Source organism: Panthera tigris, chromosome E2 (assembly GCF_018350195.1).
Source record: "Panthera tigris isolate Pti1 chromosome E2, P.tigris_Pti1_mat1.1, whole genome shotgun sequence".
Lineage (NCBI taxonomy): Eukaryota > Metazoa > Chordata > Mammalia > Carnivora > Felidae > Panthera > Panthera tigris.
Genome location: NC_056674.1, coordinates 8,118,860 through 8,142,927, shown reverse-complemented (window position 1 = coordinate 8,142,927; position 24,068 = coordinate 8,118,860). Strand labels below are relative to the sequence as shown.

Genomic DNA, 24,068 nt, shown 5'->3' with positions numbered 1-24,068 from the left:
AAAGACCTTCCAGACATTCGACCAAAAATATCCTGAAACAGGACCTGGCCACCCTGGGCTGAATATAAAGAGTCAGAAATTTGTTAGACAGAGGCCCTGCCCTTGAGAGGCTCCCAGACTGGCAAGAGAATGGGGGGCAATGGTGAGGAGAGAGACAACGACACAAGAAGAGATATTATCTACTCCATTCTTCCCACCCACCATCCACCCAAGGCGTAGAATGGCAAGAGGCAGAGGGGCCTGGAGATAACAAGGGACAGAGGGGAGGCACTGGGGGCTGTGACTTTAGATCCAAGGGCCCATCAGGAAGGAGAGGGTACACGGTCCTCAAGACTCCCATGCTCGTCGGCTGGCTCCAGGCCTATGCACATGAGTCTATCTGGTCCCTGCCCACACAGGACTCTCAGTCTAGCAAGTGAGGCAGAAAGGGCCATGGAGCCTGGAGGAGACATGTGCTCAAATGAGGGTGTCACTGGCACTGGGGGCTAAGAGGGCAAAGAGAGGGAGACGAGGCAGCCTTGATCTAGCCTGTGGTGCTCAGGAAAGGCTTCCTAGAGAGCTGCCCCTCGATGCCAGGATGAAGAGCTGGGGCTGGAGGGGCGATAGGAGGCAGGAGGCTATGCACAGGTGGGGACAGGGGCGGCTCTGGCTGTGTGTAGACGGACTGGAGGCTAGGGATGCTGCAATGAGGGTCTAGGCGGGGTAGGGGATGCCCGGGCAGGGGAAGGATGCCCCAAATACTGTCCGGTGACCCACCGTTTCCCCGTCTAGTCAGGCCAGGTTGACCCCAACTCTCACCTTTGGGTCTCTCACAGGGTCTCAAGGTATCTTCAGACCCAGAACTGTCACTATCAGAGAAGACGGATGACGAAGAAGAGGTGACAGTGCTGGACCATCTCACTTTCTTGGAAGAGCTTTCAGAACTGGTGTTCCTCTTTCTCCTTGAGCCTGGAGAAAGGAAGACAGGATGCAGACTGAAATTACAAAGGCCTTTTCCAGGGAACCCTAAACTGGAAAACCCTGAGGGCACATTCAACCACTCTCTTCCCGCCGATCCCCAGAGCCAAACCTCGCTTCCTCGGTCACCTAAATATCTAAGCAAACTATCCCTTCATTTTATTTTTTTCCTCCTCTCTTTTATTTGTTTGTGTTTATTTATTTTGAGAGAGAGAATGCACTGTGCGCGAGCAGGGCAGGGGCAGAGAAAGAGAGGGGGAGAGAGAGTCCCAAGCAGGCTCTGCCCTGTTAGCTCAGAGCTGAACATGGGGCTTGATCCTGCTAACCATGAGCCGCAATCGAGAGCCGGATGCTCCACTGACCAAGCCAGCCAGGCACCCCCCGAGTTGTCAACTTTAAAACCCAGAGGCCGATCAGATGCCAGGAAACTGAGTGTAGACAGAGTCTGAGTCCTGGGCGGCCCCAGGATCAATGCCGGGTCAGACAGGCTGCAAAGGTTTCTGGCCTTCCTCCCCCGATGCATGCATACATGCACTCATCACCCCTCAAAGGGCTGGTTCTTACCTCGGAAGGATGACGTAAGCGGTCTGACAAAGGTCTGGCACCCTTCATGCTCCTCCACAGGCAAAGATTTCCCACAGTAGGGGCAGAATTTGAACGTTGCTTCGATATTTTTGCCACAGTTTGGACAGAAGGTGATCATGCTAGAAAACAAAAGGTGGGGGAGGGAACAGGGAGCTGAAAGCAATCCTTCACCCACTGCCAGTGAGTAGTTCATCTGGCTCCCCATGGTGACAACATTGCAAAAGGGAGAAAAGTTACTACATTGGAATATACTCTCTTAGGAAGTGACCACTTCTTCTATTTTTTTTTAACATATTTATTTATTTAGAGAGAGAGAATGGGGAAGGGGCAGAGAGAGAGGGAGAGAGAGAATCCCAAGCAGACTCTGTGCTACCAGCGCAGAGCCTGACGCGGGGCTTGATCTCACGAACCGTGAGCAAGAAACCAAGAGCCTGAGCCGAAACCAAGAGCCGAAACCAAGAGCCGGGCGCTTCCCCAGGAAGTGGCCACTTCTAAAACAACCCCCCCCCCCCCAAGCATCCAGCTTCTAGCCACCCATCTCCCCCCTAATGGCCCCGGGCAGGTCAAAAGCAGAAAAATGCAATGCAAAACTGCAGGTTTCACAGAAGATACGGGAATTCCTCGGAGTCCATGAAAGTTACGCAGAACCGCTCAGGTCACTGAAGCACTGAGGGTCTTCTGCTGTACTTCCGATGTTTGTTTCTTGAAACACACAATCGGTTTGGGAGAGACCGTGAATGCTCACCAAATATCCACGTGCTCCCCTACCCTTCCCGGGGGGTCCCCTGCGGTTACACCGGGGCCACATAACTAATGCTGGTTAATGGCGTGTGAGTGGAAGTCAATTCCCAGCTGAGACAGTTAAGAGCCAGAGGACCCCCTCCATCCACCCTTTTTCAGCACGCGTGGCCCCGGAGGCCGCATCACTCCCCTGGCACAGCTACAAGATGAAGGAGGGCTGTGGGGTCCACGCTGGAATCTCATGATCAGTGAATAAATACACGTTGCATTAAGCCCCGAGGACCGTAGCATCCGCTACTGCAAACAGCCTGTCTTATCCAGACTTAGTGAGACACAGGTGTTGACATTATCCTTTAGGCTTTGTGCGTCTCTGGGATATTTCCTAACACTTGTAAAAATCAAAACCAAAGGTACACACAGAGCCTATTAAAAAGGAGGACACGGCAGGTGTATTCGTTTGCTCGGGCTGCTGTACCCAAACACCACTGCCTGGGGGGTTTGAACCACAGAATTTATTTCCTCAGAACTCTGGAGGCCAGAAGTCGGAGATCAAGGTGTGAGCAAGGCCGGTTTCTTCTGGGGCCTCTCTCCTTGGCTCACAGATGGCTGCCTTCTGTGTTCACATGGCCGTCCCCCTGACTGCGTTCCAATCTCTTCTTGTAAGGAACCAGTCACATGGGATTAGGGCCCCGCTTTGGTCTGTTTGGGCTGCGATATTGAAATAGGACAGACTGCGTGGCTTATGAAAAACAGAAACTTTATTTCTCAGAGTTCTGGAGACTAGGAGGTCCGAGGTCAAAATGCCACCATGGTTGAGTTCTGGTGAAGGCCTTTGGGGGTCCAGACTGACAATTTTTCCTCAGTCCTCACATGGTGGAAGGGGCTAGGGAGCTATCTGGGGTCTCCTTCAAAAGAATACTGATCCCATTAGTGACGGCTCTACCCTCCTCCCCAAAGGCTCCCCTCCCTAATACCATCACATTGGGCATTAGCATTTCAAAATATGCCTTTTGGGGGAGGGGGACACAAACATTCAGACCGCGGCTGGCCTACCCTAACAACCCCGTTTTAACTTAATTACCTCTTTAAAGGCCCTATCTCCAAATACGGCCACATTCTGAGGTACTCAGGGTCAGGGTTTCCACATGATGGAGTTCTGAGGGACACAAGTCAACCCATAAAAACAGGATTAAACTAGTTAAGCGAAGAAGAGAAAATCAACAAGGATGCCAGTGCTATGGGTACTTCAAGTAGATACATTTTACTTTTTTTTTTAATTTATTGTTTTTTTTTCTTATTTTAAGTAAACCCTACACCACACGAGACTCGAACTCATGACCTCGAGATTAAGAGTCACGTGCTCTACCAACTGAGCCAGCCAGGTGCCCCTCAAGTAGATATATTTTATTTTACTTATTTTTTAAGTAGATATATTTTATTTATTTATTTATATACTTTAAACTTTTTTAAAAATGTTTAATTTTAGAGACAGAGACAGAGCACAAGCGGGGGAGGGGCAGAGAGGGAGGGAGACACAGAATCCCAAGCAGGCTCCAGGCTCTGATCTCTTAGCACAGAGCCCGAGGTGGGGCTTGAACTCATGGACCAGACCGGGAGATCATGACCTGAGCGGAAGTCGGAGGCTTAACTGACTGAGCCACCCAGGTGTCCCTATTTATAAATCTCAACTGGTAGAGGAAAGTAAGATTATTTCCTTCGCCCTTTATTCTAAGACTTGGCATACAGTACTGATTACCAACTGGCTATGGAAACACAAGCCAAAGTAAGTTTGCTCGTGACTTCACGTCACCTCGTAAGAGAAAGTTCTCTCCTCTTTTATTTTTGACAAACAAAAATTGTACATATGTGGGGCGTACCACACAATGTGCTACAATTTGTCCATATTCTGAAATGGTTACCACAACCGCCTGATTAACATATCCGTGACTGCCCAGAGCTGCCACCATTTTTGTGTGGGTGGTGAGGACCCTTGAGATCCATTTTCTTAGCAAATTTCAGGTATTTGATACATTATTATTGACTACAGTCGCTATGGTCTCCAGAATTTGTTAATCATAACTGAGCTTGTCCCCTCCCCAACACTTTCTTTTAAAAGTAGGCCCCACGCCCAACGTGGGGCTCAAACTCACGACCCTGCGATCAAGAGTCGTCTGCTTTTCCAACTGAAGCCAGCCAGATGCCCTGAAAGTCTGTCTCCTGTGATCAATATCTTTCTCCCCACAGCCTCTGGTAACCACCATTCTACTCTCTGTTACTAGGAGTTTGGCTTCTTTTTTTTCTTAGATTCCACCTAGAAGTGAGATCATGCCATAACTATCTTTTTGTGTCTGGGTCAGTCTGATCAAACCCATTTTCCTGTATTCATCGTAGAGCTTGGTGTCTGTTGCACCTGAAAACAGGAGAGTCCTTAAAGTCTGGCTCTGGCTCCAGGCTCCTGGATTTCGGTTCCATATCCGCTACGTGCTGGGCATGTTACTTACCCTCTCTGTGCCCCAGTCTGCCCAATGGTAAAATGCGGCTTCTAACAGTACTTTTTTTGACTGCTAGAGTAGTTGCTGGGGCCTAAATGAATACATTTATATCAAGCACTGAGAACAGGGCCTGGCCCCCGGAAAGCCTTTTATGTTAGTGGCTCTTATGACCGGATCATGCCCCGTATCCAATTTACATTCCAGTTGTTAGTCCTTCTCTTCTGCCCCTTCTCTTTCCGGAAGTTTTGCGCCTCCCAGGCTTCTCCATTTCCACTTGGTGCTGACTTATGGACTTCCAGTGCTTGCCCTTGAAAATCACAGGCCGTCCAAAGAGCTCAGGAAAGAAATCGCAGCCAGAGGAGACGAGGGTTGTGCTTCCCCTTGGTCTGCAGAAGAGCAGAAACCACGCTGTGGCAGAAAACTGCCCTTCCTTCAACTCCCACCAAGGAGCCGTGTACGATGTCAGACCGCAAAGGCTGTTGCCAAGTGTCTTTTAAGGAAACCTGTGGGCTGGTTGTGGCACTTAATTTGTTGTCCTGGTTGACATCTGAATGGACAGATCTCTCTTCTCGAAGGGATAAATATGGGTGAGCATTTTTGGTAAGCTAGAGGAGTCACCTCCTCTTCTCGCTTCAGGCCACTGCACACCTGAAGCCCTTCTGGTGACGTTGGAGCCACAAGATCAAAATGGCCTGGGGGGCGGCTACCCTGAAGAGTGGTTCCAGGCTTTGTATCCATGAGAAACTTGAATTTGGGTTCAGCCACTGAGATATGGGGGCTGCTGCTAATGCAGCATAGTCTGGCCTCATCTGACTAGCAAACTAAGACTTTAGTTTTGTTTTGTTTTTTAATTTATTTATTCTGAGAGAGACAGCATGCACGCCCACGAGCAGGGGAAGGGCAGAGAGAGAAGGAGAGAGAGAGAATCTAAGCAGGCTCCCTGCTGTCAGCACAGAGTCCGACACGGGGCACGAATTCACAAACTGTGAGATCACGACCTGAGCTGAAATCAAGAGTCAGACGCTTAACCGACTGAGCCACCCAGGCACCCCTAAGACTTGGCAGTTTTTTTGTTTTTTGGGGTTTTTCTGGCTTTACAGTGTTAAGTGGTTTTGCCTTAAGTGGAGTTTTCCCTCGGTGCCAAGTGCCCTTGGCTAAAGATGGCCTCTAGGATGGGGCAAGCACCTAATCCAGTGACCCTGTCACATCCACGATAACTTTCCTCCTGGGAGTGAAGTCTGACAGCAGCAACACAGAAGAGGCGGAACAGGAGCAGGCTGTTGGTGGGGAATAAGCTATAAGGGGGCCTATCCCTGAGGGGATGGTACCTTAATGGGGTCACAGTCTGGCCTTCAGATTCCCTGGGCTGGAAACTCCATCTTAGAAGAGTCCTGTAAGTGAATAAAAGTGGAAAGGTTGACTTGGGCCCATTTCACATATAAGTGAAAGATAATGGTTAATGTTTACTGATCACTGGCTATGTAGCCCGCAAGTACTAAGTTCATTCACTCACTCAATAATCACTCACCGAACTCCTAATATGTGCTAACCACTGGGGATACAGCAGCAAAGGAAACAAACAAGGCCCTTGACCTGAGGAAGCTCACATTCTAGTGGCAGAGGATGAGATTAATAAACAAATGAGCAACTGTTTAATAGGTCAGATGGAGGTAGTGTTACAGTAAACGCTCAATAAATATGGATGGAAGAAGGCAGTTTCACAGTAAAGTCACCTGTCCAAGGTCACATGGCTAGTTCAGGACTTAAACCCAACGCTCCAACGCTCAGGCCGGTCTTTATTATCCATTCACCCATTTATTTTATTTGTTCAACCAATATTTACTGAACATTTGCTATCTGTTAAGAATTGCGTCCCTGAGGAGGTTCTCAGCCATTGTACAGCAAAAGAGCTAAAGGCTACTAGACTCCATCCACCTCAGGGAAGGAGGGACAGTCTTCTGGATGACCACGACTCGCCTAGGCCCCGCCCTCCCAAAAAATCGGGCTTGACATAGTGTCAAGACAGGACGGCCGACAAGCTCCCTATGAGCCCCGCCCATCTCCGTCGTAGCCACACCCGCCAAGAGCCCACAGGGGCCTGAGAAGGCTGCAAGGACAGATCAGTAATCGCGGCGACAAGAAGCTTCTTTCATAGAGACCCCCAGCCCGGGGGCCTCCGTCTCCCACAAAGGGTCGTGCTGACGTCACAGGCAGCACGACCGAACTGTGGTCACTGCATCAGGAGACCTCTCCCTTCTCCGCCTCACTTTCCCCTCACCTCTGGACTTCGTGAGCGGGGTTGGGAGCCAGGTATCTGCGGCCAGATTCTCCGACCCTTCGCGGGAAGTAGGACTCACCTTCTCAGTTGTCCCGCGTAAACTTCCGGGAGGCGGAAAGCGCTGCGCGCGCATCCTGGACCCGAGGAAGGACAGCGCCCGCGCAGGCGCTGCTGGCCTCCGGACTTCCCTCGGGCAGTGACCGGGAGGGATTATTTCCTCATCGCCCACCCCCATTCCACCCTCTTTTGGAGGGTTTCTGATTCTACTGCGCATGTGCCAACGTGACCCAATGGTAAGGAGCAGTGAACTACGAAGCATCTCTCCGCCTATCAGAGAGAGGCCTTGTAATTTTCCCGCCTCAAACTCCGCCCCTTGCCTCCAAGCGTCTTTTCAGGAATTTCCGCCTCAACGCGTTTCCATGGCAACCCGCCGTCTCCTTCAGGCCAGAGTACGCTGCTTAGCTTGTCCTTTAACTGGGTAAAAACTGGACTGCAATTCCCACATGCTACCTGGCCCCGATTTTGTTTCTATTCTCTTTCGTCCAGTGCTCAGCGGCCAGAGAAGAGGGCGGGGAAAGAAACACAGATAAGCGGAGATAGGCGTCAGCACAGCCTTCTGGGAAACCGAGTCCCGTTGGCGCGGAGGCTCCTGGGTGGAGGAGCTCGAGGAAGTTCTCGCGGCGCCGGAAGTTGTTACAAGGCGCGAGTGGGAGGAGTTGGGTCTGCGTCTTCCTCGGGGCGGGAGTCGCTTCTGTTAACGCGACGGACGGCAGTCTTGAGAGGTGAGGCGACGCCGCAGGTGGGGTCACTGCGTACTCCCAAGGCTTGGGGGCTCGGTTCTTCCTGAGGGGGGACGGAATGCCCACGGGGTGACTTCGGCAAAGGGCGCGCCTTCTGGGGGCGGTGGGTGTCCAGGTGGGGTCTTGACCGCTCTCTGTTCGGAGCGTGTTCTGGGCCGGGCTGTCGCTGAAATGGTTTCCAGTCCTCACCGGCAGCCCTGAGAGGAGAGGTTACGTTTACTTTTGAGTGAGGAGATGGAAGCCGAAGGAGGGGTTCGGTTGCCCGAAGTTGATCGGGCAGATCTGGAGGGATGAATGAATGGGAGTTCTTGAGGAGGGCGAAGCATTTCACATTTGAGCACTTGCTGGGCGCCAGGCGCCGCGCTGTACTCGGATTTCCTCCTGTGATCTCCGCAGCAGCGCCAAGCGCGGCTCCTCGGTTTTGCCGGCTCCCTTGGCACCGGGAGCACTTCGGGAATCACAGTTTATCAGAGTTTGGAAAATTAATAGGGTGCCTGTTTCATAGTTAGGCAACGCCTCAGAGGGATCTGGGGCAGTTCTTGGAAATCGACTATTTCTGCCGGGAAAGGCGTGAATATTCACACTATATACAGCCTGTGGCAGTTCGGGTTCAGTTTTGCCGCCGATTTACGAATGAATAAGGTTCTGCTTTTCAGAGCTGTTTTGGTTTTTAGAATTACAGCTGCGGGGCTGTGGAGCTGTTTTACTTGTCCCATTTCGTACACGTGGAAACCAAGGGTGAATAATCTGCTCTGGTCCCACACTAAGAAGCAGCATGAGTTCTCAATTCTAGAGCGCTGGATTTGCCAGTCCTGTAATTGTTTGGCTCAAGTTCATTCTGAGAGGCTGGGTGACCTTGAGCCTCACATTAGGGCTCCAGTTTGTTCTGTCCCAGGGCTCAGAGTGTATGAGATATGGACAGAACGTGATTTGGAAACTGTAGACAGAGGTCTGAAACTCAGATGTCTATGAGGGTGAGGCAGATTAGGTAAAGGAGAGAACCGCCTGGGGGCCGGGGGGGTGCGGAGAGCTGTGGGGCATCAGGGAGCACTTGCCCCACTTAAGGCGGGTAACTTTAGGCCCCAGCTAACAGCTTTGTTAGACTCGGTGAGCCAAATCCTAGAATTTGGCAGAAACTGGAAATCAATTTTTTTTTTCATTTTTATTTATTTTATTTTATTTATTTATTTATTTATTTATTTATTTATTTATTTATTTATTTTTGAGACAGAGAAAGACAGAGCATGAACGGGGGAGGGGCAGAGAGAGAGGGAGACACAGAATCGGAAGCAGGCTCCAGGCTCTGAGCCATCAGCCCAGAGCCCGACGCGGGGCTCGAACTCACGGACCGCGAGATCGTGACCTGAGCTGAAGTCGGACGCTTAACCGACTGAGCCACCCAGGCGCCCCATCATTTTTATTTATTTTAGAGAGAGTAGGGGGGAGGGGGGAGAGAGTCTTAAGCAGGCCCCATGCTCAATTTCCCAGTTTTCAAGGTTGAGACTACTTAAAATAATTTTCTCTCAAAACCTGCTATCCGCCAGCACTGTGGGCAAAAAACCACATCTGTGGACCAAATTACACCCTCAAGGCGAGACTTAACCTCTGTCATGTGAGGAAAGTCACTGTTGAGTAAATGTTAGCACTTAACATGTCTGCCACATCACCTTACCTGCAGTCAAAATCTGGAAAGCCCGGGAGATCACTTTTTCCAGAAGTTTGGTGTCCAGACCTGACCAGAACTACTGGGATTTATAACCTTTCATTATCCTACCTAGAGAGAATATCTATACTCTTCACTCTAAAAATGTTGAAGTGTTCAAGTACAAAATGCTGCCTGGCCCACACTGCACTGTGATTTTATTTTATTATTTTTTTTAATTAGGTTTTTTTTTTAATCTTTATTTATTTTTGAGACACAGAGAGACAGAGCATGAGCGGGGGAGGGGCAGAGAGAGAGGGAGACAGAGAATCAGAAGCAGGCTCCAGGCTCTGAGCCATCAGCCCAGAGCCTGACGCGGGGCTTGAACTCACGGACCGCGAGATCATGACCTGAGCTGAAGTCGGACGCTTAACTGAGCCACCCAGGCACCCCCACACTGCACTGTGATTTTAATGAAATATATTTGTGTGTGTGTGTATGTGTATATATGAATATATATATATATCACCTTTTTAAAAATCAGAGAATTTCTTGGGGTGCCTGGGTGGCCCAGTCGGTTTAGTGTCCAACTTCGGCTCAGGTCATGATCTCATGTTTTGTGAGTTGGAGCCCTGTATCGGGCAGCTGACAGCTCAGAGCCTGGAGCCTGCTTTGGATTCTGTGTCTCCAGCTCTCTCTGCCCCTCCCCCATGCGTGCGCGCGTGCGCGCTCTCTCTCTGTCTCCCCCGTCTCTCAGAAGTGAATAAACATTAAAAATTTTTTTAATAAAAATCAGAAAATTTCTGAATTTCAAAGCGCATCTGTCCCTAGAAGCTTAACAATTGTGGACCTGACGTTAAATCATCCTGCTGCTTTGTGATACGGAGTGTTTTCGTCACTCTGTAGATAATGTACCACTTAGGAAATTCACAGTAGCTACCAACGTGTAAGAAGCCCTATGGTACAGGGCACCTGGGTGGCTCAGTTGGTTGAATGTCCGACTTCAGCTCAGGTCTTTGGAGCCCTACGTCAGGCTCTGTGCTGACAACTCAGAGCCCGCTTTGCCCCTCCCTACTCTGACGGACGCATGCTCTCTCTCTCTCAAGATAAATATTAAAAAAAAAAAAAAGGCCCCATGGTACAGTGTTTTGTATATTATGGTCATGAAAATAACTCACTGGGCAGTGGCCATAATTTTTTTTAATGTTTATTTGTTTAGAGAAAGCACAAGTAGAGGAGTGGCAGGGAGGGAGGGAGGGAGATCGAGAATCCCAAGCAGGCTCCAAGTTGTCAGCACAGAGCCCAGTGCAGGACTCGATCTCACAAACTGTGAAATCATGACCTGAGCCGTAAGCAAGAGTCAGACGCTTAACCGAGTGAGCCACCCAGGTGTCCTGGCCATAATTTTTTTTTTAATGAAGTACAGTGAAAGAGACTAGAATAGAAAAGATCCTAGCACATTCTACTTTGTAAGATTCAGTATTATTTCGTGAAGTTTTGTTTTCGTTATGTGTGTGAATGGACAGTCATGGTATATGTCTTTGTTACTGTGGGTCATGGTTAAAAAAAAAAAAAAAAAGTTGGAGAAATCTTGCTACTGTTGAAAAAATAGTAAAATATTTGGAGGCCAGCTCACCTGGACTCAAATTCTAGAGCCAGTAATCAGAAATCCCAGAATCCTGGGGCGCCTGGGGTGGCTCAGTCGGCCGGTCGTCTGACTTCGGCTCAGGTCATGATCTCGCGGTTCATGAGTTCGAGCCCCAACGTTGGCCTCTGCTGACAGCTTGGAGCCTGGAGCCTGCTTCGGATTCTGTGTCTCCTTCTCTTTGCCTTTTTCTCTCTCGAAAATAAATAAACGTTAAAAAAAGAAGAAAAAGAAAAAGAACCCAGAATCCTCATCCCAGGGGTTCAGTTGGAGAGATATTGTGTTCTTTCAACAAACGTTCCAAAAGCACCTACTGTACGTCAGGGGTTGTGTCATGCTGAGACACGGTCGCGAGCAAGACCGAAGGTCCCACCCAGGTGACTGACCTTAATCGCCACCTCTCCCAAACGTGGATTTACTGACTGCAATAAGTGCCAAGAAGGGTCATGAAGTTGCCTGTGGGCCCCGAAGCACAGTGGAAATGAGGGGCGTGGAGTAGTTTCGGCCGATACAGAAGTGTTGTTGTGATCCCCGCAGGGAGACTCCCATCCTGACTCATCCTCCTACGTCCGGACATTCTGGGGGCTCATCCGGCATGGCCAGGGAGCCAGCCCTAGAAGGAAGGGAGACTTTCTCCCGGCTCCCTTGTGTCTCCTGCGGCTCTGCCAGCCAGGAACATGGAGGGGACGGAGAGGGATCTTAAGTGAGAACTCCGGCCACCGAGTCCCAGTCGGCTACCACCAAGGTGAGTGGAGGGCCCCTTGCCCAGGCCCCATGCCCTGAGGCTGCATGGCCGGCCGGCCTTTATTCTGGGCTCACTGACCCACGGTGACCCCCAGGTGATCATCTTGTTACGCTGTCGCTCTCCTGCTCAGCACCCTTCCAGGCATCCTTTCTGCTTAGAAGATCAAACCCAGGTTTCCCAGCCCAGTCCTGCACGACCTGAGTCCTGCCGCCTTCCTCAGCGTCTCCTCCGGTTCCCTCCATAACCCAAACTCCCTTCCTGGCCTGGTGGTAAACTGTTACACTGTGGTTGCCGGATTCCCAGCCTTTGCTCGGGCTCCTCCCTCTGCTAGAATACCCTACCCACCATCTCCGGCCGGTAAGTGTTACGCAGCCTTCAAGACCCAGCCCAGCCCCCACCTTGCGTGGGCAGTGAGCTCTTCCCTGCTCCGGCCTCATCATAGCACAAATCACCTGGCTGTGGTTGTCCCCTGTCCCCATCTATCAGCCCCACCAGACGAGGTGCTCCTTGGAGACAGGTGCTGATTGGGCCTCGCCTCTGGGCCCCCAGGGACCAGCGTGGGCCCAGTACACAGCGGTCCTTGAGGTGTTTCTTGAAGAATGATGAATGAAAACCTTCCTCTACCACCGATACCTGCTTATCCTTAATGACCCAACTTGAATATCTGCCCCAACCAGGAAGCTTTTCCTGATTCCAAGGCAATGTCCTCATGCCCGTCCCTGGCCACACAGCCCTGGATACTGCCCTCTGTCACAACCCTATCTCCTTATGCTCACTGTCAGCATCCCCCCTGGGTGTCCCCTGTAGGCCAGGGAATGGGTTTGACACCTCTCTGCCTCCAGCATCCTCAGAGGGGTCTGGCACACAGGAAAAATGACTGTTGAACGAATACATGCTCTGGCCTTGTCACTGTCCTGTATAAAACTCTCTGTGGCTCCCCAGTGCCCCACGGATCAAGTCCAGGGTCCTCCCACACCCCCACCACTATTTCCAGCAAAATCGAGGAGTTCAGGGAAGGAAGCTTCTTGGGGCTCTCTGATCGGACTCCTGCTGACAAAGCCTCTTTGGCTGATCCCTTCTGACCGGGTATAGACAGCAACAGTCAGTGGATTATATAGAACACATAACCAGAAAGGCCAGAGCCGGCTTGATCTGCCAGCCCACTCAGTGTGATCGAGACCCAGTGTATTGTCCCCATCTCTCAGCCCCACCTCCTATTGGTTCCATCCTTGATGAACTCCTTCCCTTGTCCCAAAACAGCTACCAGGATCACCATGTCCCCATATGCCTCCTACGTGAAGGCTTTGTTCTGGGTGCTGGGTCTACCCGCTAGGGAACCAACTGATGTGGTCCCTGCCGTCATGAGCTCACACATTATTGGCGGGGTAACACCGTATTTGTTTGCTAGGGCTGTTGTAACAAAGTGCCTTGAATGATAGAAATTTATTATCTTGGCTCTGGAGGCTAGAAGTATGAAGCCAAGGTGTCATCTGGGCTCCTTCCTTTTGGAGGCTGCAGAGGAGAACCCCTTCCTTGCCTCTTCAGCTTCTAGAGATGCCTGTGTTCCCTGACTTGTGGCCACATCACTCTGACCTCTGCTTCTGTCATCACATCACCTTCTCCTACCTTCGACTCCTCTGTCTCATTTTTTTTCTAAATATTTATTTATTTTATTTATTTATTTTTAACGTTTATTTATTTTTGAGACAGAGAGAGACAGAGCATGAATGGGAGAGGGTCAGAGAGAGGGAGACAGAATCTGAAACAGGCTCCAGGCTCCAAGCTGTCAGCACAGAGCCCGACGCGGGGCTTGAACTCACGGACCGCGAGATCATGACCTGAGCCGAAGTCGGCCGCTCAACCAACTGAGCCACCCAGGCGCCCCCTAAATATTTATTTTTGACACAGTGCACAAGCAGGGTAGGGGCAGAGAGAGAGAGGGAGACACAGAATCCGAAGCAGGCTCCAGGTCCTGAGCTGTCAGCACAGAGCCCAATTTGGGGCTCCAACCCATGTACCGTGAGATCATGACCTGAGCCGAAGTCGGATGGCCGACTGAGCCACCCAGGGACCCCCCTCCTGCCTCTTATAAAGATATAAGGTTGTCAAAAAAATAAAGATATGAGATTGTCATGATTGTGACGATCAGGGGCCACCGTGATCATCCAGGGTAACCTCCCCATCTGAGGATCCTTAACTTGTCACACCTGGGAAGTCCCTTTTGCCATACAAGGTGACATTCACAGGTTCTGGGGATTAGAATGTGGATGTCTTTGGGGAACCATGATGTCTAAGGTTTAAAAGGGTATCTCGAACTTAACCTGTACCAAACCAGGCTCACACCATGCCCCAAACCTGCTTCTCCCCTGTCTCAGGCAGCGGCAGCTGTGTCCTTCCAGTGCTCAGGCTAAAACTTACAGACGTCTGGGCTCCTCTCTGTCTTTCGCTACATTTGCTCTCTTGGGAGATGTTGTCCCCAGCAGTGTCAAAATGTCCACATCTGGGGGCACCTGGGTGGCTCAGTCGGTTGAGCGTCCAGCTTTGGCTCAGGTCATGATCTCGCGGTCTGGGAGTTCGAGCCTCACGTCAGGCTCTATGCTGACAGCTCAGAGCCTGGAGCCTGCTTGGGATTCTGTGTCTCCCTCTCTCTCTGCCCCTCCCCTACTTGTGCGCACGCGCTCTCTCTCTTTCTCTCCCTCTGTCAAAAATAAATAAACGTTTAAAAAAAAATGGCCACATCTCACCTTTTCACACCCCTTCCATCCCTGTTCTCCTTTCTCACCTGAATCATGGAATTCACCTTTTTCCTCATCTCTCTGCCTCTGCCTTTCCACCTTTTATGTTTTTCCACGTAGTGGCCAGAGGAGGATCCTGGTTAGAATATGCTTAATCAGTTTGCTTACTTTTTTAGGAATATTTGTACTGTAAAATCAAGCACAAACGTAGAAACCCACGGCGGGTTTCTGTTACGTGCAGATCTCTGCTGTGTGTGTTTGAAAATTTCCATAGTAAAAACTTAAAATCTTGAATGAACGCTAAAAAGCAAAAGCCAAAGTAAGTAGATTTTAGGAACAGGCCGACGTGCATTTAAGTCCTGCCTGTGTGACCCTAAGGGGAACGCACGTCCCCTCTCCGAAACTCCATATCTTGCCTACAAAATATGGGGATGCCCGGTGTCCTATGTCTCAGGGCTCCCACGAGATGATTTTTGTCAAAGACCTAGTACATGGAGGGCAGGGTGCCTCAAGTGAGCTGTCGGGTCCATCGCTGACCCCAGTCCCACGGTCACTGACAGTGTATTACATTTCAGGAATTTGTGACCCGCAGGGATGTAGCCATGGACTTCACCTTGGAGGACTGGGAGCAGCTGGGGCTGGACCAGGGGGACCTGTTCTGGGACACGGCGCTGGACAACTACCAGAACCTTTTCCTGCTGAGTGAGTGTCCACTCCAGCCCCGGCGGCCCGGTCCCTGCCCTGCTTTTGGCTATTGTCACCCACAGGATAAATTCTCGGCTCCTGAACGCCTCAGAGCTGGCATGATGCAGCCCAGCAGTGCTCAGCTGGCCAGTTCTGCCCCCTTCCAGGGGCACTGGCAGTGCCTGGTGACCTCTTTGATTGGTCCGCACTTAGGAGCAGGGGGTGCACACCTGGCATCTCATGGGTAGAGCCCAGGGTCACCGTCACATGTCCGGGAATGCAAGGGCAGCCCCTACAGCTGAGGATTATCCGACCCCAAGTGTCACTAGTGCCGAGGCTGAGAAACCCCATCAGCCACCCGCCTGCCGCTCTGGCCTCCTTAGCAGTTTCCTCTTCGTCCTTGTGGGGCTGACGCTCAGGGTCTTTGCGTTTGCCTTCCTGTCTCATCCCCTCCCTGCCTCTGGGCTTTCCTTTTTTAAGACTTCTACTGCGACCTGTTAGCGAGTCCTCTGTCCCCTGCCCCACCGGCCCACCACTCCTGCGCTTTCGAACTGCCCATTTTATGCTCTGTCTCCCTCTGCTGGGACGGGCACTTCCTGAGGGCGGGGACTCGCTGAATGGTGGCTCAGTAAACGAACGAGTAGCAGGAGTCACCACCGGCTCAGGAGCCGGTCTCATGCTGGGTCAGCGCTTAGAACTGGCCTTCAGTCCTGCCGTCACCCCACAAGTCCGACTCCCTGTTTTGCTGGTCCTTTTGAAAATGAGGTCCAAAGAGAAGTCACCTTCCCAGCTATGCGGGGGTTCCCGGAAGTACCCTGTGTTCAGTGACTTACGAGGAGGGGACTTGAAGGACTCAGCATGTGGTCGTACTCACGGCCGTGACATGTTACAGAGAAAGGACACAGCACGGGCGGCAGAGGGGAAACCAGAGCCGGCTTCCAGAGCCCTCTCCCTGTGTAGAGTCCCACACGATCGTAATGAGGGACAAATGGTGTGAAATGTCTACTGGAGATGCTCACTGGAGACTCAGCACCCACAGTTTTTATTGGGAGCTGGTCACACAGGCACCCTCTGCCTGGAAAGTACCAAAATTCTAGACTCCCAGCCGGAAAGCAGGTGTTCAGAGGCACAGGGGGCCCCTCTGTTCGGGAATGCTGGAACCCTCCCGAGATCCAGGTTCCCAGACACCAGCTGAGGGCCAGCCTCGCAGATTTTCTCTAAACTCTACTGAGCATGTGCGGCAGAAGCAGCTTCGGGGCGGCTCAGACCTCAGCGTCTTTTCCATTTCTAAACTACATCCCACAGTATAGGCACGTCTCCCTTGACCCCCCGCACACGCTTGTGTGTATGTCCAAGCAGCGTATTAGCTTCCTACGGCTGCTCTTAGAAATGCCACGAACAGCAGCTTAAAACACCGCGTTTATTCTCCGATGGTTGTGGAGGTCAGAAGTCTGAAACGGGTCTGACCCGGCTGCGGTCAGGCTGTTGGCAGGGCTTGTTCCCTCTGGAAGCTCCGGGGAAGAGTCTTGTGCCTTTGCCCTTTTCTGGCTTCTAGAGGCGCCTGCATTGCTTGGCTCGTGGCCCTTCCATTTTCAAGCCAAGAAGGTGCTTTTCCTCCACGGTAGCACAGTTCCCCTGGGATTAGGATTCTGCTTCCTTCCTCGAGTAGTTTGCCAAGGGCAGGGCACAGGGCCGCCTGGGCTCTGGGAACCCAGCATATTCCACAGAGGCCTTGGGCGATGTGGGCTCCGTGGGTGGATGAGAGGGTGCGTGCCTCTCCACCTGGCAGGTTGCTCATCCCTCAAGAGCTGTTGCAAGTCCTTTGTATCCCCGGCTCTGGCTTTCACAGCTCTGATCACCCTGGACTGTGACCGCCTGGGTCTCTCTCCTCCACCGGACTGGGAACCCTACGGGGCAGATGTCCCCGGAGTCACCCAGAGCGACATTTGGCTCTCGCGAGCTGTACACTGGACAAAGCACTGATGGTCAGGACAGCCAGAAGGTTCCCGCTAAGCAGTCGGCTGGCCTGCCGTGTCCCGGTTGATGACAGCGCTCTTCTCTCCCTGCAGACCCCTGCAAACCCAAACTGACCTCCTGTCCAGATGGTGGCGAAGAGCTGGAGGCCGTGGTCAGAGAAAGCCCAGAATCAGAGGGCCTTGGTGAGTGGGCGGGGCGGGGGCCGGTGGGACAGCGCCCTTTGTCTGCCCTCCGTCTTTGGAACTCCCATCCGGACCCCAAACGTCTGCCTAGACATCTTGCCCCTCTGCCACGTGCTGGCTTCTGTCCCCTCGTCCCAGCAGGGTGAGGGCCCTCGTCTTGTCTACCTCAGTGTTCGGCACGTGGCTGTCCTGGTGCCCTGAGTCAGTCTCTCCACCTTCATGTCCTGTGCCCTTTGAGCACCACACGTCCCCGGTCTGTTTCACCCTGTGTTTGTACAAGTCTGTCCCAGAGGGCACAGCAGATGGCCACATCTGCTAATAACTCAAGCCCAGGCCTTAATGCAGCCAAGAGCGTTTGTTCCGTTCTCTCCTAGGCCACAGTTCCTCTAGAGGGAACAGGCTAGGCGGCGAGGGTGTCATGCTGGTTGACGTGTCCCCGGCGGGAAAAGGCAGAGGCAGGGGCCTTCCCTGGGGCGCGGGACACTTTCCTCACGGTCAGGTCATTAACACGAGAAGGGCCCCTGAGTCAGAGACCACAGCGTGGTGGCTGCGCGGCTCAGTCCAGGCCTCCGCCACCCAGTCAGGATGCAGCTCCGTTCTTGGCTCACCTCTCGTGAGCTCGCGAACGTGGACCCTCCGTGGCCTCCCGACGAGCACACCAGTGTTTGCGCGCAGGTGACCAGCACGGACCCCTGCCACCTCTACAACATATGGGGGCGCCCGGGTGGCTCAGTCGGTTAAGCGTCAACTCTGGGTTTCGGCTCGGGTCACGATCTCACGGTTTGTGAGTTCGAGCCCCACACTGGGCTCAGTGCTGACAGCGTGGAGCCTGCTTGGGATTCTCTCTCTCCCTCTCTCTCTCTGTCGCTCCCCTGCTCACTCACGCTTTCTGTCTCTCAAAATAAATCAATAAATACTAAAAAAAGAAATACATGCTCTTTCCACAACCGCGTAGCCACGCCTTTACCAACCGAATCTGTCCTCCAGCAGTTCTATCATTTGTACCTCCTTCCCCGTTGAACAGCGCCCTTCTCCAAGAAGTGGGCCGTGGCTGATGGGGCAACGGCATCTGCTAAGAGGCTCCCCTTCCCTGTGGAGCCCCTGCGGCTGCCCAGCCCCCACTTAACCATCTTGGAAACGGGCTCTCTGTTTCCTGTGCTGCCAGTTCCAGCCGGGTCACTCACCGCTTTGGCCCCTTCTCCTTCATCATCCCCTCGAGGGACAGGCTTCCTGAGGAGCCATCACCCGTTCTCCCTCTTGTCTGTGTTCTCACCCTGCAGCTCCTTATGTCTCGCCGCGGGGAACGGGAGACACCTGCACTTACCCTCTCTCGGACATGGCCGAGGTCAAGAACTGCCCTCTGGCACAAGACTTCTTGGAGGAAGGACTCTCCCAGGAGATCATGGAGACTTTGTCCAAGGATGGCCTCGGGAACTCCAGTCTGGGGAAAGCCTATGTAGGTGAGAGTTGGTTAGACAGTTTGCTAGGAGATCCAGAAAGCCTTCTGAAGTCTGACGTCGTTACCAACAAGGGAAGTCCCACAGAATGCAGGAGTCGCGAACTCCAGAGAGACCTCGGTCCTGAGCCCCTCCTTTCCGTGAGGGAGGATTCTGTGATGCGTGATCTTCCTGAAAAGAGCCCAGCTAAGTCTCGGGAACGTGGGAAAGACTTTGGCTGTGACTTAGACCAGAGCCCGCAGGATCCTGTCCAGGGAGGCGAGAAACTGTATAAATGTAGTGAATGCGGGGAGAGCTTCAGTCAGAGTTACCATCTCATCCAGCACTGGATTGTTCATACTAGAGAGAAACCCGCCGTGCACGAAGAGTACGAGGAAGGTTGCAGCCAGAGGTCTTGCCTCTTTGTGCCCCTGACAACTCACACAGACTACAGATCCTGTGCGCGTAACGAGGGCGGGAAAACCTGCACTCAGAGCACACACCTTCTGTGGCATCAGCAAATTCACACTGGAGAAGAACCACATAAGAATCAAGACAGCGACCCTCCGTCGGGTCTCAGCTTACAGCCTGCTGAGCACCAGAAACCCCATACAGATGATGAGTCCTACAAAGGTAACGAGCGTGGCGAGGGTTTCAGCCAAACCTTTCACCTCACCCAGCATCAGAAGACCCACACTCAGAAACGCTATGAATGTGCCAAATGCAAGGCGACCTTCAACTTCAGCAAATACCTCCTCCAACATCAAAAAACCCATGCTACGAAAACTACCTCTGAGCGTCAGGAATGCGGGAAGGCCTTCGGGCAGAGCATGCTGCTCGCCGAACACCAGTCCATTCACACCGGAGAAAAGCCTTACGAGTGTGATCAGTGTGGGAGGCCCTTCAGGAATATCTCGACCCTAAAGGTCCACCAGAGGGTTCACAGTGGAGAGAAGCCTTACAAATGCAATGAGTGTGGGAAATCCTTCTACCGGAGCACTCACCTTAATGAACATCAGAGGATTCACACCGGCTACAGGCCCTACAAGTGTCATCAGTGCATCAAGAGTTTCAGCCGGCCCTCCCACCTGATTCGACACCAGTCTGTTCACGCCACAGGAAAGTCCTACTGCTGTGCCAGATGCAAGAAGACCTTCAGCCATAATGAATACCTTGTTCAACACCAGAAAATGCATGCTATGGAGACCCTCCACGAGTGTCAGGAGTGTGGCGAGCGCTTCTTCTGCAGCTCGACCCTAGCATGCCACCAGAGTGTCCACACCAGAGAAAAACAAGCACTTGGCGAGAGCGGGAGTATCTTGAGTCAGGACTCAGAACGGAGAGAACATCCAGGGGTTGGCGAGAAGCACTTTAAGTGTAACAAATGCGAGAAAACCTTCAGCTGCAGCAAATATCTGACTCAGCACGAGAGGGTTCACACCAGAGTGAAACCCTTTGAGTGTGACCAGTGTGGAAAAGCCTTTAGCAAAAGTACACAGCTCCTCCGCCACCAGAACATCCACTCTCGAGTGAGGCCGTATGAATGTGGGGACTGTGGGAAGGCCTTCATCCGCAGCACTTCCCTCGCCAAACATCAGTCCACCCACAAGAGTGAGCACCCCTTTACATGTAATGAATGTGGAAAGACCTTCAGCCAAAGTGCACACCTCTCAGAACATCAGTTAACTCACACCGAGGAGGAGAAACTCTGTAAATATAGCAAGTGTGACAAAGCCCTTGCCCAAGGTAACTGCCTTACTCAGCATCAGAGAACTCACGCCGGAAAGAAGTCCTTTGAGTGTGATGAATCCGGAAAATCATTCCATTTGAGTTCGTGCCTTTCTAAGCATCAGAGAGATCACACAGGTGAGAAACCCCACAAATGCAGTGACTGTGAGAAAACCTTCAGCCTGGGTGCTCAACTTCTTCAACACCGGAGAGTTCACACTGGAGAAAAGCCTTATGTTTGTCAGAAATGTGGGAAAGCTTTCAGCCAGAGCTCATGCCTTTCCGTTCACCAGCGAGTTCACACTGGAGAAAAGCCTTATGTCTGTCAGGAATGCGGGAAAGCCTTCAGCCAGAGCTCGTGCCTTTCTGTTCACCGGAGGATTCACACCGGGGAGAAGCCTTACGTGTGTGCTGAATGTGGGAAAGCCTTTTCCCAGAAAGCAAATCTGATGCAGCATGAGAGAGTTCACACTGGGGAGAAGCCTTATGCCTGCAGGGTCTGTGGGAAAGCCTTTGGCCTCAGCGCCCATCTCACTCAGCACCAGAGGGTTCACACCCAAGAGAAACCGTAGTAATGTCAATATTGTCAGAAAGCCCTCTGATGCAGGTCTCAGCAGACATCAGCAAGCTCATACTTGAAGGTCACAAGGAGTTACTTAGCAGTGACAAGTAGCAATACCACAAGGTCCCAGCAGCAGCAACAGGGTCGCAGACATCTAAACACATTCGTCTGGGCCCTAAGGTTGAAACCACCGCACTGTAAGCTCCTCCGCCACGAAATCGACACGTCTCTTTATTAATAAGGAGCAATTAGAAAATTTGCACACATGAGTCTCATGAAAACACAGTAGTGGAGAAGCTGTGTCGAATGGCAGTTCAGCGGTAGACTTGAGCCAGTCGGCTGAGTTAAATCCCGGCTCTGCCATGTGCTATCCGCAGGGAGAGCCATGGGACTTCCTGGGGCCTCAGTGTCCTCACCTGTAAGATTGGCACAATATGGTTACCTACCTCAGAAGGCTGTTGTGAGGATAAATGCATGGAGATAAAGGTGCACTTAGAACTGAGTGCCCAGCACATAGTAAGTACTCACCAAATGTGAGCTACAAGTACTCATGAGATACAACAAATATATTAAAAAAAAAAAAAAAAAAAAAAAAGGAAGAGTTAGCAATCCTCTATTTACTGCAGTTAATGTCCTTACTAATACTATGCACGGCTTTCATTTTTAAAGTTTTTCTTCAAAATGCCTCTGGTTAAATTTGGTCCCCCAAACCCAGCACCTTGCTCTTTTCTTTAAAAAAAAAAGGGGGGGGGCGGGGGCGGAGGGAGACGGGGTGCCTAGGTGGCTCAGTCGGTTGGGCGTCTGACTTTGGCGCAGGTCATGATCTCCCAAGTTCATGGGTTGAGCCTCGTGTCGGCCTCTGTGCTGACAGCTCAGAGCCTGGAGCCTGCTTCGGATTCTGTGTCTCGCTTTCTGTCTGCCCCTCCCCTGCTTGCACTCTGTCTCTCTCAAAAATAAATAACCATTAAAAAATTTTTTTCAGTCTAACTTTTCCTTCCCTCTGCTCTGTCGCAGTATTTTCTTGACTCACCCACAGAAGCCAACAAGAGCATGTCAACTAACACCAAATAGCTAGAACTTTCCACTCCTAACCTCCAGAACGTCTCACTCAAAAGGACGTTCTCCCACATAACACATGCCACTTCTTCCTGTAATTTTCTTCCCCCATTTAAAGCTGGATCTGTGGAATGAGACCTAGGGTGTGGTGGGAGTTCCTCGTACTAGCAACCATGGGATTCAGTTGGGAAAGCTGCACTGGCTGTTGCCACGCGGTTCCCAGAAGATGTGCTCGATGGTGAAAACCGTGTATGGAAACTACTGGCGGAATGTTCCTCATGCACCGTTTGTCCAAGAGCCAACCACTCACCAGGTGCTCTGCCAGGCTCCGGGGTGGGGAATACCAACACGGCAAGCCCTGGTCTGGCTGTGAAACTTCTGGAATCAAAGGGAAGCGGATGGCCCCATTTCCACAGAGAAGTACTGTTCATTGACAAGTGGCATCCTGAAATGCCACATTCCCTCCTGTCACAGCAAGTTCTGGGACCGTGAAGGGTTGCTGGAGAGCCCAGGGAGGGCCCCATCCTTCCTGCTGGAGCCCTCAAGTCGACGGGTCAACCTTGGCCGGGCCTGTTCTACAGCTAAGACACCATATGGAACCATGTGCCCTCTTGAGGGCACCTCCTCAGCTCTGGGTTTTTGTGTGCCACCCACTGAGTGACCTCGTCACATGTCTGCTGAAGCACAAAGAGAACTTTACGAAGACACTGACACTTTTGATATCATTCATAGTTTTGGTGCTAAAAAAGTTTAGGAGTATGTGCTCTGAGTTCTTGAGTCTTTTAAACCTTGAAACTGGGGTGCCTGGGTGGTTCAGTCAGTTTAGCATCTGACTTTGGCTCAGGTCATGATCTCATGGTTCGTGAGTTCGAGTCTCATATCGGGTAAGCCCACACCCCACTTCTGCTGAGCTCGAGCCCCACTTTGGGTGAGCCCGGCATCTCCCCTCCCCTGTTCTGCCCCTCGCTCACTTGTGCCCACTCTCTTTAAAAAAAAAAACAAAAAACCTTGCACTTTGAGTTCTGCCGGTTGGTTTTGTTGTTGAAACTGGGAACCTACAGGCTCGCCACTGGGCCCACACCACAGCAGGGAGCATAAGGGTTTTCAAAGGGCCGAAACACTGAACTCCCTGCACCTGGTCCCTGCCCTCAGATCGCTGTGTAGTCTGGGCGAGACCCGTCCTATACCACAGGGCAGGCCAGAGGCGGGAAACGTGTTCAACGAGAGTTTTGACACCAAAGATGGAGGTCAGAGGCCCTGTGGAAAATTGGCAACGTGGCGGGCGGACTCTGTAACTACTGACCTGTGTAGCTGTGGGCCAGCGTAGAGATGGCTTTTATGTGTATGTGTTTGTTCGCCGATTAAAGTTTTGAGTCTGTATGCATTGGTTGCTTTTTTCAGCCTGGTGCCGCGTACCTGGCCAGATGCTGGGTGTGCAGAGGCTCCCATTCGGGGCAGGTGCCCGTGTTGTGGGGGAGGAGGGCTTATCCTAGTAAAAGCTGCCCCATGAGGAGGGATGGTCAAGTCCATTTTCCCTAAGTGTCGGTGGGGCAGGGGCCACCGGGGAACCATACAGTTTCAGCCGGTCCTCAGATACCTCATCAGACAACACTTCATTCTAGCACGATCCTGACTGAAGAGGAAGCACGGACGGCCTGTCGTTCTCTCCTCTCTAGTTACAAAAACACAGCAGTCCTCAAGCTCAGGCGATCGTTGGAGCTAGAAATTAATCTTACCTTCCTCTCTTGGTGTTCATTTTAGTTCCCCACCCCGCCCTTTCTGAAATGACAAGAGAGGCTAGTTTCCCACTCGAGGGCAGTAGT

At 51.8% G+C, this 24,068-nt stretch overlaps 2 protein-coding genes and 1 non-coding gene across 5 annotated transcripts in view; 1 reads left to right on the top strand and 2 right to left on the bottom strand.

Annotated features, from left to right (window-relative positions):
• Positions 1-7,287, bottom strand: part of VRK3 (VRK serine/threonine kinase 3) — a 36,303-nt gene extending 29,016 nt beyond the window's left edge. The window contains exons 1-4 of one of the 3 annotated variants that reach the window (XM_007074183.3): positions 7,054-7,287; positions 6,104-6,166; positions 1,522-1,661; positions 799-948 (exon numbers count right to left, since the gene is read on the bottom strand). In XM_007074183.3, the coding sequence (XP_007074245.1) occupies positions 799-948; positions 1,522-1,660 (289 nt within the window). In that variant the 5' untranslated portion in view covers position 1,661; positions 6,104-6,166; positions 7,054-7,287. Of the gene's footprint in view, positions 1-798; positions 949-1,521; positions 1,662-6,103; positions 6,167-6,852; positions 6,968-7,053 lie in introns of those variants that run through there. The other 2 variants (XM_007074184.3, XM_042970359.1) reach the window with 2 other exon arrangements.
• On the bottom strand, positions 3,595-3,669 carry TRNAK-CUU. Its single transcript has one exon. It is a non-coding gene; the product is annotated as a tRNA-Lys (tRNA).
• Positions 7,288-7,325: 38 nt separating the features above from the next.
• ZNF473 (zinc finger protein 473) lies at positions 7,326-21,935 on the top strand. The gene is made up of 5 exons (XM_042970055.1): positions 7,326-7,346; positions 7,654-7,835; positions 15,213-15,322; positions 17,374-17,463; positions 18,744-21,935. Exons 1-5 carry the CDS (start codon positions 7,326-7,328, stop codon positions 21,197-21,199), a joined length of 2,859 nt encoding a protein of 952 aa, XP_042825989.1. The 3' UTR covers positions 21,200-21,935.
• Positions 21,936-24,068: the final 2,133 nt, after the last annotated feature.